General features: G+C 38.4%; 1 protein-coding gene across 9 annotated transcripts in view; it reads right to left on the reverse strand.

Annotated features, from left to right (window-relative positions):
• Positions 1–13,225, reverse strand: part of fam222ba (family with sequence similarity 222 member Ba) — a 72,970-nt gene that overhangs the window by 19,507 nt on the left and 40,238 nt on the right. For all 9 annotated transcript variants that reach the window (XM_083531612.1, XM_083531613.1, XM_083531615.1 and 6 more), the window contains one exon: positions 4,584–4,720. In XM_083531612.1, coding sequence (XP_083387738.1) covers positions 4,584–4,665 — 82 coding nt within the window. In that variant the 5' untranslated portion in view covers positions 4,666–4,720. The remainder of the gene's footprint in view (positions 1–4,583; positions 4,721–13,225) is intronic.

Below are 13,225 nucleotides of genomic sequence, written 5' to 3' on the forward strand. Positions count from 1 at the left end.
GGGTGGCTGGGCGATCCCTTAGAGATAGGGTGAGAAGCTTAGTCACTCGGGAGGAGCTCAGAGTAGATCCGCTGCTCCTCCACATCGAGAGGGGTCAGCTGAGGTGGCTCGGGCATCTGTTCCGGATGCCTCCTGGACGCCTTCCTGGGAAGGTGTTCCGGGCGCGTCCCACTGGGAGGAGACCCCGGGGAAGACCTAGGACACGCTGGAGAGACTATGTCTTCCGGCTGGCCTGGGAACGCCTTGGTGTCCCCCCGGAAGAGCTGGAAGAAGTGTCTAGGGAGAGGGAAGTCTGGGCATCTTTGCTTAGACTGCTGCCCCCGCGACCCGGCATCGGATAAGCGGGAGAAGATGGATGGATGGATGGATGGCATTGAGTAAAAGACAGGAGGTGGAGCTGGAGGAAGCAGAGCTGAAGATTTTAAGGTTTTTATTGGGAGTGATTAAGATGGACAGGATTAAGAACGAGTTTATTACAGGGACAGCGCATGTAGGATGTTTTGAAGACAAGGTGAGGGAGGCGAGATTGAGATGGGACATGGGGTATATCGGTAGGAGAACGCAGAGGATCATGTGAATCAGCATAAAATTAAATGAGGTGATGCAAAAAAGTGTGCATCGGATACAAGTTGCCATTTGTATCGAGATGCATCGTTTTTTAACACATTTGCACTGAAAATTACATATAAATAAATCATTTATCAGATGTCCTATACTTTCATTATTTAGAAAGTGACCTATAATTGGTGACCAAGATTTTATATGTAGTTTGATTTCTCCTCGGTAAACCGTTTCTCAAGCGCGTTCTCTCAGCAGCACTGCTGCTACATCAACATGGCGTATCGCAACACTACAGAGGCCGAGGCGTGTCCTGAGACTCACATAAAATATAGATTAACATGGCAGAGGTAGAGCTGCATCTTCCTGTAAACAGAATAGGATAAAAACGTCTGGGTTTAATCTTTAAACTGAAGTGAATTGACGATTTGCTGTCTGTCTAAATCCAAAAAATATAACTCTGTCTATGTTAATGCTTATGTTCTGTCTTGAATTGCATCACATTTTTTCTGTTGCATTGTATTGCATTGAATCGCATTGCAATGCAACAGAGGTGTATCGTATCGCATCGGTAGCTGCTTCATACGCATCTTGGATGCATCATATTGTCGGCAATGCATCGAGATGCGAATCGCATTGGCCCACACACACACACACACACACACACACACACACATATATATATACATATAGCAACAAAATTGCAAGAAGAAGAAAATGAATTTGACTAAATAAGACTTGTATGCAGGATCATTTTTAAATCCTTTAGGGGGGAAATAAAAACAGGACAGGAACTAAACAAAACTTTATTCCTTCGCAGGATCACATTCCTTGCACTAACCGTGTTAAGCGAATGTGCGCCATGATGCAAACACGCAAGATAATGAAAGCTGTGAGATTTAGCTGGCGATTATACTTTATTACTTTTTCATTTAGAACGCAAACTTCAGGGGGTTCTTATGTGTGTGGCCAGGAACATGTAGGCTACAAAAAAAAAAAAAATCTACCAGACATGTCTGAGGGTCATCTGTGACTCAATGATGCTGTGCTTCAGCTGGACAAACTAATCTTATCCGTTTCCTCAGTGAGTGCATCACCTCATCTTTCTCTCACTCTCACATTCTCGCTCTCTTTCTCTCTGTCATGGGCTGTTGACTAAACAAAATGGCCTCTGACATTTCCTCGCTAAATAGCTCTCCTGCCAATCTTGTGACATGTCATGTCAGGCGACACCCACATTTGTCCACTGCTGAGAGAACAGCGAGCGTGGGGGAAGAGAAAGGGCCAGGGCAGAGAGCGAGAGAGCGAGTGTATGTGTATTATAAGAGAAGGGGAGGGTGTGATCGAGAGACACAGTGACACTGTGTTAAATATATATAGAGAGAGAGACGTAGAGCTGAATGGCAGTGCAGGAGCAGCAGGTGCTCTCTGTGTGTGGAGGTGATGGAGGTTGGAGTTGATGGCTGCCGTTCTCCTGCTGCGCCTCCGAACAACAGCGCCTAATTTCACCGAGTGCTCAACATCATTGAAAAGGACAGGCTTGGACAGGCAGCAGGGTTTCCTGGAAGTGTGTGTGTGTGTGTGTGTGTGTGTGTGTGTGTGTGTGTGTGTGTGTGTGTGTGTGTGTGTGTGTGTATGTGTGATGAGACTGGGGGCGAGGTTGACAGGTGCGTGGTGAAAAGCAGTGCTTATTGGGCATTGGCTGTCACTCAGGGGTGTCGTTCACACTGGCACAGATAAACCTGAGGCTTTTTTGTCACAGGAGCACACAATTGCGGACGAGACGGGGCAGAAGCAGTATTTAGCTGTCCTTAATTGTCCTTTTCCGCAGACACATTATGTCGCTCAGGAACGAATACGGGATTTATGCAGCCGGAGCTGATATTAGACAGGTGAGAACAGATCGGGCTGAAGGATCTTTTTTACCAGTCATAAAACTGGAATAAATATGAGACTCGAACTGCACTGACTAGGCAATAATGTTTGCTGATATAGCAATGATAGCGACTTGTTTAAATATTAAAAAACAAACAAAAAACCTGCCAAAAAACTTTTCTGTGGTGAAATTAACAATCTATACAAACTACGTAGGACTGAAAAGGGTTTCAAGAAGTGCAATCTGTTTTCACTGTGCATGCATTTCAACAATGTTAAAAAATAAACAAGTTGAAATTTTATTGGTCATGACCCAAAAACATTCTAATAAAAATAGTATTTACACACAACAAACACCAGAAGTTCTGTGTAGGTTGGAACGGGGAAATGTACCCAATCTAAAATATGCAAATATAATTATTTGGAATAGAGAGATCAGTGATAGAAACAATATGAGAACTGACGAGCATAAAGAGTAAATAATGGGTGATGATAAAAATAATAAAACAAAAATAGCACATAAAGAAGCTAGATTAAAGCATGACATTTAGTGTGTATTATGATAGAAACATTGTACACATCTTTAGAGTTTTAACTGTATGAAAATGATAAACGCCATACATCCATGGTTGTATCAAATTGAGATGTACTGAACAAAACATTTCCTTTTTTTTGTTTGTTTTTCTTAGTTTTTTTTTACTTCAGGCACAGGAACAGCTGATGTATTTTCTCAGACTGCTACACATATATGCATTCCTTACAGGCAAAATGTTTTCAAGCAGCATTTTGAAAGCTTTAAATGATGTATGATGAATGTTTAATGACAAAACAAAAACAAAAAAAGATTTATGTATAATGTAAATTAGCTATAGCCAAGTTAATCCTTGCAATTAAACTTCCCTAAATGACTTCAGGAATATATGACAAGAACAATGTATATAAACACTATTGACATCAGATTTTTCCAGCCATATGTGGTTCCAAACAACAATTCTATAGGATTTGGAAGCATGAAATCTTCTATTCACTTGAATTAGGAGACCCAACCCAGTCCCCAAACCTGTGCACAAAGACAGCTTCATGAAGATATGATTTACATGGGTTAAAGTGGACAAGCTTAAGCAATCTGCTATAGAGCTTTTGGGATGAACTGGAACACTGACCCACTGCAACCCAGGCCTCCTCACCCTACATCAGTACCTGACTTTACTAACACCCTTGTCGCGGAATAAACAACAATCTCCACAAGAACAAAACTCAACATCTAGTTGAATATACTCCCAGGAGAGTGGAGGTCATTATAACAGTAAATGGGGATTAAATAAAGAATAGGAAATTCAAATATGAATCTTATGGTCAGGTGTTCAAAAAACCTTTGTGCATATCGTGTATGAAGCATCAGAATCTGTGGCTTGCAACTAACTAGGTAGCCAGAAATAGTAAAAACACCCAAAATATGAAATAGACTGTAATGAGAAGGATAAGAAATCATATTTCATGTTTGTGCACTGATACAGTTAGCGTTTTAGATCTAATGTGCTACAACATGAAGATCCCCTGATTTATAGATTGAACACTGAATATAGAAACAGTGCAGATTATATATTGATTAGCTGTGTGTTAAAAGTCAACCAAAGTTTAACATTAGTACTAACATTTGCTCAGGAAATAAAGTGAAGCTGAATGTGAAGCAGCCAGTGAGACTCTGATACCCGATATGGATTGGAATTGCGTTTCTGAATTGCTCATATCCTGGCACATAAAAAAAAAAAAAAAAAAAAAAAAAAAAACGCTGCTTGACGCCATTGAAATAGATTGTTCCCCTAAGCAGAAAGCATTATTCACTCGGTAAAAGCGAACCAGTGGGGGGGAAAATACCTGGCAACCTTTGCGCTTAACACATCAGTACAGAACATAAAGCTATTTATTCAGCTTCAGCAAAATAAATAATCCTGAGCATGGGGTTAATGGTGGATCTGAGAACATGTGATGTTCAATATTACTGTATTCCTGTCTTCTTTGTTGGTCACTGATGACTGACATTTATTAATTTTTGAAACAATTTATATTTTATAAAAAAATTTTTTTCTCTTTTCTCAAAACTGTGTGCATATGTATGAGTGTGTGTACATGTTTAAAACGGTACTCACATTTCTGAAGTCCAGTGTTCATCTGCGAGTGGGGAAGAAGCTGGAGGGAGAGGTCACCTGGCCCTGGCAAACAGGCCAGCATCTCACACACACACTCACACTCCTAGTGCAACATGGGACACACACTCCTCCTCACACTGCAAAGAGACAACAAGAGAAAGACCGGATTAATTAGGCAGGTTATTACACCAGAATATGTCCATGTTAACGAGGAGTATCATATACAATAATACACACACCTATGCACCCAAACACAAAGAATTGCATACCCACTCACCCCATAATTAGAAAAGATCAAAATGACATTGAACCCATGCTCTGGCAAATAAGCATTTCTCGCCAAATACAAACCTAATAGTTTAAGATAAAATCCAAATTGACGTGTGTGCTCAAACAGCTCTATACTATAACACACACACACACACACACACACAGCTTACTCACTCCTAGGGCCTTATGCTTCATGCAGATAGAACCTAATCCTAGCCGCTTTGCCCACGGATCAGAGACAGGTCACTCTCCTGCCTTTCAATTTCAGACCCTGCTCCCTCGCTCGAAGCAGGTGAGGCCGCGTTTGATACCCAATCTAAACTTTAATTAAACTTCAAACGCAGCATGGCCGCCGTTGAGAGCCGGGGCCTCAGGGCCAGCAGCCAAAAGTAATTCGACCTCTCTGCTCCAATCTCTCTCTCACCACATCCTCAAATCCCCAAAGCCTAGTTTCCTCTGATATTCCTTTAGACTTACTTCAACCCCTCCATCTGCCATGGCCATCATGTCGCATGATACTGTGTGTACATCTATTCGTCTTGACAAAATATGGGAGGCTCATTCATGTTGACGTGATGTCTAAGATGATAAAATGTTGTCCAAGAGTGGACAAAAAGTCCAAATCAAAAACAAGCTCTAGAACGTGTTTAAGCACACACAAACTAGCTAAAGACACAGGCTTACAATTTAACTAGCACTGACTCCAAAAACTCCAAAAGCAATGCTGCGGCACTCATGCATTTGTTTTTTGAAGCAGCTTCTGCACCTGATGCACAGCACAAGGACTCAACTTCTTTGATGGATCCTAGCGAGGCCTGTTTCGAATGAAACTCGTATTTAGAAAACATCTGTACGACTCTGGCCACTGTACTGTAACCCAGTTTCCAGGTGTTACCGTTACCAGGGTGTTACTTCTTATAGCCTAGGCCATCTTTGTGGAGAGCAACAATTCTAATTCTCAAGCTTTTTGATTTTTGCGAATGAAAGATGAAAGATAATAGATACATTTAGTTTTAAGAAGATCTAAATAATGAGAAACGTGTTACATTTACAGAGCTGCGTATTTTATCTGTGAATGGGTTCAATGTATTAGTGTATGTGTGACAAGAATAGACCTTTCTTGAAACAAATATAAGATTTATAAAATTGTACAAAACAACATGAGGATATAAAAACATAGCCTAAAATGATGTTTTAAAATAAATAAATAGTAGTATATTATTTGTTAAGTCCGCATGCAGTCAGCTGCAGCTAACTAACGCCTAATAACGTATATATTTTTAACTTCCTTCTGGTTTTATCTGACATTTTTAATATTTTTATTTTATAATTTCTAGTGCATTTTAAAGTATAAGCAGATGAAAACATGCTTCTATTTACTAGCTAGTTAAATTGTTAGCCTCTGTCAGCTCAGCTATCTTGTATTTGTTTAAAAATATGCAGGTTTGTAAGTAGCATCTTAAAAAAAAACTAAAATCCTATTCTACTAATTTAGTTCTTTAACTTTGGGTCTTTAAACTAAACATATTTCTTCCCCAGCATTTATAACTATAAGCAGATTTTAAAAGCTTACTTGTACAGTAAGAAATAGCTAGGCAAATAGTTTAGCTGCAGCTGAGGTAATCTGAGGTAATTTAAGGTACTACATACAGACCTAAAGATTTTAAGCAAATATAATCTACAGGATATGAATAAAAAAATGTAAAAAAAAACCCAGACGAAACTATTTTAAATAGTAAAGTTTTCCTCAAATGTGCTGGTTAATTGCTGAACAAAATTAGCTTTTATAGTTATAATAAGGCTTGGAATTATGAGGAAATTTGGAAGAAAAAGAAATCACTATCAATATTGTAGCTGACTGGACTGTTCATAGACTTCATGTGTCTTCTCAACAATTAAAAAAAGTAGCAACCAGGAGCGCTAAGGCTAATTTCATTGGAATCTGGATTTTAGATTATGTCTTTGTTTAAAAATTCTAATCTACATTGTCACCGGTACCCCTCTTCCATGCATGGATAAAAACGTGAAAAGCTTCGGCCTGCGTCTTTTCTGTCAAGCGCTTATTCATTTTCTCTTTCTTTGACGACGCAATTAAAATCCTTCAATCTAAAGTACAAAGTGACCTTTATCTAAACGCTATCCAACACCAAATGCCGGCACAACGACTTCAGTACAATGGCAACCACTGGATGTTTTTTGAATATCTTCTATTTCTCAGCAAAATCAGCGTTTTTTGAATGTATCCACTTGGAACCAAAAACGTAGTCTCTGTGTGGACAGCAGGTCAAATCAAACTGAAAAAGATGCGTTGTCAAATTACGGATTAAAGTGACCATAGCTTTATATGCGTGTGTGCACAAGTTTGTGTAAATACAAATATCAGTGTGTGTGAGCGCGTGTTTAAACAGTGTATGAAATTGTAGTTATCCAGGTTTCCTAGTCTAGTGTGCTAAAGAAGGAGGCTTGGTGGCGTTCAAACAGGCAGCCCCAGTCAATTCAATTACAGTATTCACAGCAGCAGACACGCTTTGCCTAAGGAACAAAAGCAGCGGTGGCACGCTAATGGCTGGTCATTTGTGTCTAGCAGACACATTTTGTAGCCCACCCTTCCATGGTTTTTTTTTTTTCTTCCCACCCTTCAATAAGTAAGGAGGAGAGATAAATAAAAGGAGACGAACACCTCACATGAGAGGCAATTATCCAACAAACAGGCACGACAGGGCCATACCCCCGCTGTCGGAGGGCTTAGGAGCACCGACCTGGACCAGGGGAGAGAGAGATTATAAAGGTCAGAACGATGGCTCATTTAAATCCTCCCAGTGAGGGTGAAAACAAGCACTAATGAAGCCGAGTTGTGCACACACAGAGGCACAAGAAAGCAGTTAGGAACACAAACACTTAAAAGAAACAGAGAGGGAGAGAGAGAGACCTGAGCATAGTTTCAGACTCTGAACGATTTGTGAAGGTCAATCCTCTTTGTGATGTTTTAGCTCCCTAGTTTTCCTTTCTAAATACATCTCTGGTCAGGCTGGGGACCTCACAATTTGATTCGATTTTTTTGTTTCGGTGGTGTTTTTTTTTTTTTTTTTCCAATTCAGGGTGCTATGATGTTGTTGCAGCTCGATCGCGGATTTTTATAGTCTACATTACGATTACATTTTCCCATAAGACCCTTCACTGGGTTTTTCTCTCTCTTTCTTTCTTTTTTGGAAAACAACACCATTTTCATCCATCATGAAGTAATGTATTTTCCATTAGGACTGTCAAAGTGATTGATACTTAAAACAGCAGGATGTGAAGTATGGGAGTTTAGTCCTCCCCAGTAAAAAAAAAAATAAATAAAAATTAAATAAAATAAAATAAAAAATAAATAAATAAAAACACGACTTGCAGAATAATGTTAAGTAATGTGTAGTGCTGGGCCGTTTCCACTTTGCGGATATAATATGCAATCGGTGAGAATTATATTAATATATTCCATGCACTTAACAGGAACCCTGCACAGCAATCTAAATATTTGTGAATTGGAGGATACAAAAATCAGCCATTAATGTCGTCCCCTCACAGAATACAGATTAAATGCTATAAACAGTTTTAACTCAACGTAATAAATTGTATGCAATGTGGCCTGAAGGATTCATCGACTTTCCTTTGTCTAATTGAACAAAGGTTTGACATTTACAAACAAAATGACACAAAATTTATCAAAAAGTCCATGTTTAGCTACTAGCTACTCTCTTAGCTACTGAGTAACTATGCAAACTCGACAGAGGATGAATCAGATGGCGATCATTTATCAGATTTGCACAAAATTAGGTCACAAACAAAGGCTTTCAGTTCAACAAGAAAAAAAGCTTGCACTGAATCTGTTTTTTGTGTTAGTTTATTTTCCTGTTTGTTTACATTCTTACTCTCCTGATTGGCTGCTAGCTTCTGCTATCCACTGTGGTACTAAACTTCTTTTGTCTTACCTCAGGAAAAAATATTATAACTAATTTATTATAACTTTATAGCATTGGACAGCAAGTCTAGGAAAATTATAATGACAAACTCTGATATATTTCATTATGCATTCAACAATAATTAATTGCAAACCAGGAAACAAATCAATTAGTTCATCAGATGTGATGCACTTTGAGGTACTGAATACATGCATTATATGGACTAAAGGTTTTATAATTCATGTGCTTTTTGAACATCCCATTTCATTTAGACCCAATTTGCTGTTATTAAAACTTCCATTAATCCACTAGATTTTACTACATTTTGGAGCATACTTCTGAGATTTGTGCTCATTCAGCCAGAAAAACGTTCTGGTAAAAAAACTCTGGTACTGATGTAGGTAAGGAGGCCTGGGGTGCATTCAGCATTCCATTTCCTCCAAAAGGTGTTCAGTAGAGATGAGGTCAGAGCTCTAGATCAGGCCAATCAAGATCTTCCAAACCATGAAAACTATATCTTCATGGAAATGGATTTGTGCACAGTGGAATTGTCATGCTGGAACAGGTTTTGGGTCTCCTAGTTTAAATAATAGGAAAGTGTGTGGTAACAGTTTGGGGAAGAATCACATATGGCTAGAAAAATCAGGTGCCCCTATACTTTAATACCATATATAATAGCTATCTAATAGATAATAGATCAATCTGATTTAATGATCATATAAAATAGCATAGTAACAGAAATATAGCCTATATTTATAAGAGCAGCTAAAAAAAAACCAAAATAATTCAAATTACACAAAAGAATACATCAATAAATTGAACTGTAATGTTCCATTTTATTTTTCTTTTACTAAATATTAAATGTCACAGGAGCATTGAGTGATTCATTCCTGTGTTTAGGAAAGTTAATTAAAGCGCTAGTAAAGCGCTTCAGTTTACCCGTGTTCATTCACTGTTCAGCTTCAGCAGGGTAATCCCCAACATTATTGACTACGACTGGATTATTTGAAACACTAGAAGTACTCTTTCTGGAAGTTTCTTCTTTGAAAAAACTATTCTTGCATGTCATTTGTTTTTCTATAGTATGTTTTACTCCAAAGTGCTGGCTACATATCTTAAATCCAGACACAGTTTCTGCAATTGCAATTGTGCACTTATTACATTAATAAACAAATGATAAATATAAATAAAGCGGACGACAGGATAAATGGCAACGCAAATGTCTAAAATGTTGGTGACATTCATTCTTATGTAAACACGATAAACAATATCATGATCAGCAGAAATGTGGTCTTGTCCATATATGCTACAGTCGATAATAATGTAATTATCGTGACAGGCTTATAGGAAGCTATTTGGGACTTGGCCTCACAGTACCCGCTAAGAAATGCAAAATAGAACAAAATATAGATAACAGGAAAACATTATTGAGGTCAAAGAAAAAAATTTTGATTTAAACATCTGTTTATGATAAAAGATGTTATAATAAAGATATAATTAAGTAGTTTTATTTGCTTGTGTAAGATTTGATGACTTTTACATTTATGTATTTTACAATTTGACAAGCTTCGCTCAGAGGTCCAGCTGGGGCATCAAACTTTTGATATTAACCACTTAGCTACCACTCAAATATAAAATCTGTGGCGTTAAAAATGTACAGCATAATTAATATTCAAATAAACCGAATTGAAATTAGAATCATTTCCATATCTTTTGTCTATTTTTGATACTGCTGACATGAATTCATTCGATGCACAAAAACATTTATGCATAAGCTGAACATGAGATTAGGATGTTTCTGTGCATGGGTGTAGAATCGTTCAAAGAACTGCGATGCATCAAAGAAACGATCGAGTCTCCCATGCAATCATTCCTTCACTGCTGATCAAAGTCTCTCGTCTCTTAATCCTCAAGATGACCATCACCCCCAAGACATGCTATTAACTGTTCTTTGTCGGTCTTTCAATCGGTTTCCTGACACACCTGCTTCATCTGTCTTCACCCAGCAACTTCTTCAGTGGCCTGCGTCTATACTTCCTTCCTGATTTCCAGCTTGTCCTACCATATGGCACCGATCCCCTTGCCCTCGATTCCCCGCGTCACCATGCATTAGCTCTAATTGGCCTGACATGTTCGTTCTGCTTCCTGTAGGATTTGGAGGTGTGTGTGTGTTGTCTGTGTGTGTGTGTATGTGTGTATATGAGTGCGAGTGGCTCGGTTTCAGCCGCTTGTCTTTCTTTCTGTATTTTTTTTTTCCACCCCGCAGCCTTGTTTAATCTATGAAAGTGCCAAAGCTTTTTCCTGAACAAGTATGACAAGGATTAAGAGAGATGAAGAGGAGGAGGGGGTTTGGTTGAGTGGAGGGGGTGGGGTGGGGGGTTAGTAAAAAGGGAGCTTGTGATATCAAGTTACAGGAATAGAGTGTCGAAGAGGATGGCTGTTTCTCAAGCATGATAATGAGGAATAAAGGCGCACTATTAAAGCTGCCAGGTTTTCCAATAAGACAATCAGTCTTGTGCTCGCTCTTTCTTTCACACAGGACATGAAAAGCACCATATAAAAACCTCAGTGGCTTTTGCATACAAGACACAAAAATGGGCAAAAGTTTGTGGACACTTGACTAAGATTCATAGATGCTTTTTGAACACCGCATTCCATATTTAGTCCCTGTTTGCTGTTATCATAACCTCCACTCTTCTGGGAATATGTTCCACTAGATTTGTGCTTGTGTGTTTGTGAGGATTTCTGCTGATTCAGTCCCAAGGATGTTAGTAAAGTCAGGTACTGATGTAGGGTGCAGTCAGCATTCAAAGTAATACCAAAAGGTGTTCAATAGGGTTGAGGATTGAGCTTTATAGTCACTCCAGATCTTCCACTCCAACCCAGTTAAACCATATCTTCTGTCTTAGTGCACAGGAGCATTTTCATGCTGGAACAGGTTTAGGTCTGTATAGGGGAAATGTAATGCTTTCACATCCAAAGGCATCTTATACAATTGTGTGCCTATATTTTTGTGGTAACAATTTTTTTTTCTTTTCCCCGGGGGAGGATGACGACACATGGCTGAAAACCAACTGCCACAATACTTTTGGCCATATAGTGTATGTACAAGTATTTTACTAGGTACGGTGTGCATGTCCTCCAAACTTTCCAAAGCTAGTGTTCAATGGGTCAATGTCCACTTAACTAGTGCTGTGAAATGGGACAAAGAAGATACCGATCAAAGAAATGGTTGAGTAGAGAAAGAAACTCTAAAGTGCACATAAAACACACAAAATTAAAAAGAAACCTTGTATAAACATTATAATGGTATATGTACTGTATAAAACTATATATAACTGCCTTTCATCCTGACATTAATATACCCCAGTGTGATTGATAAAGAAGTGAAGTTACACCGTTTAGTTAGATAAAGTTAAATTAAGACGATGTTCGAGAAAACAGCCATCAGGAGAACCTGGGTACTAGCTAGCTAACTTAGTTGCTAACTGTTAACAAAACAACTATCCATCTCAGCTGGATTCCACTACAAATACCATCACAAAACCACGGTTTTCATTTTGTTTTTAGGGTTGAAATGATTCCTCGACTAACTCGAGTAATATGAATACAAAAAAGCCTTGATGCTTTTTTTGGTCTATTTAACTACACACAGAGCACTACGTTTGCCCACGGACTATTATTACCGGCGCACCAACCACTAAACTCTGGACTCGGGGTCTCATTTATAGATGTGGCGCACGCACAAATCGGGGCTGGATATCTACGCAAAGGTTGTGCGTGATTGTGTGTCGCCAATTTCCCTTCTCGCCTTCTGTTTGTTTTTGTTTTTATAAATCACAACGGAAAGTGGCGTACGCACATTTTCAGCTTCGTTTTGTGAATACGCCATGTTAATGATTGAGACCCTTTGACAGGTAACACAAAAGACACTGCAGAATAAAAAAAAAATGGAGAGACAGAGAAAACAGCGAGGGGCAGTGAGAATTTTCAGGCCAAAGATCATTGCAGAAAGTTTCCAAAGTTGGATCATTTCAAACTAAAACAAAGAAAACGCCACACCGTGTGTTTATCGGTTCTTAAAGTAATTTAAAATTTATTTTTATTTATGATTTTTATTTATATTTTTTGTATTTACATTTTGATGTAATATGGCAAATAAATGCAGTAAATGGGTTTAGTTTTCACATATTGCAATTTCAGCAATATAAATGTTAAAAAAAACAAAAAAACATTACTTGTTCTGAAACCAGTCTTATTTTCTCTTGTATATTTAGTGTTGCTCTTTAATAAAGAAAAGGTGCTTCTTATCAGATTACTTGAATAATCGATGGACTAATTGGAAGAATACTAGATTGCTAAAATAAATGATAGCTGCAGCCCTATTTTGTTTACATCAGTAATTCAAGGTCATCAATACCAAAAGAACTT

This window comes from Silurus aristotelis (genome assembly GCF_946808225.1).
Source record: "Silurus aristotelis genome assembly, chromosome: 26".
NCBI classification, from domain to species: domain Eukaryota; kingdom Metazoa; phylum Chordata; class Actinopteri; order Siluriformes; family Siluridae; genus Silurus; species Silurus aristotelis.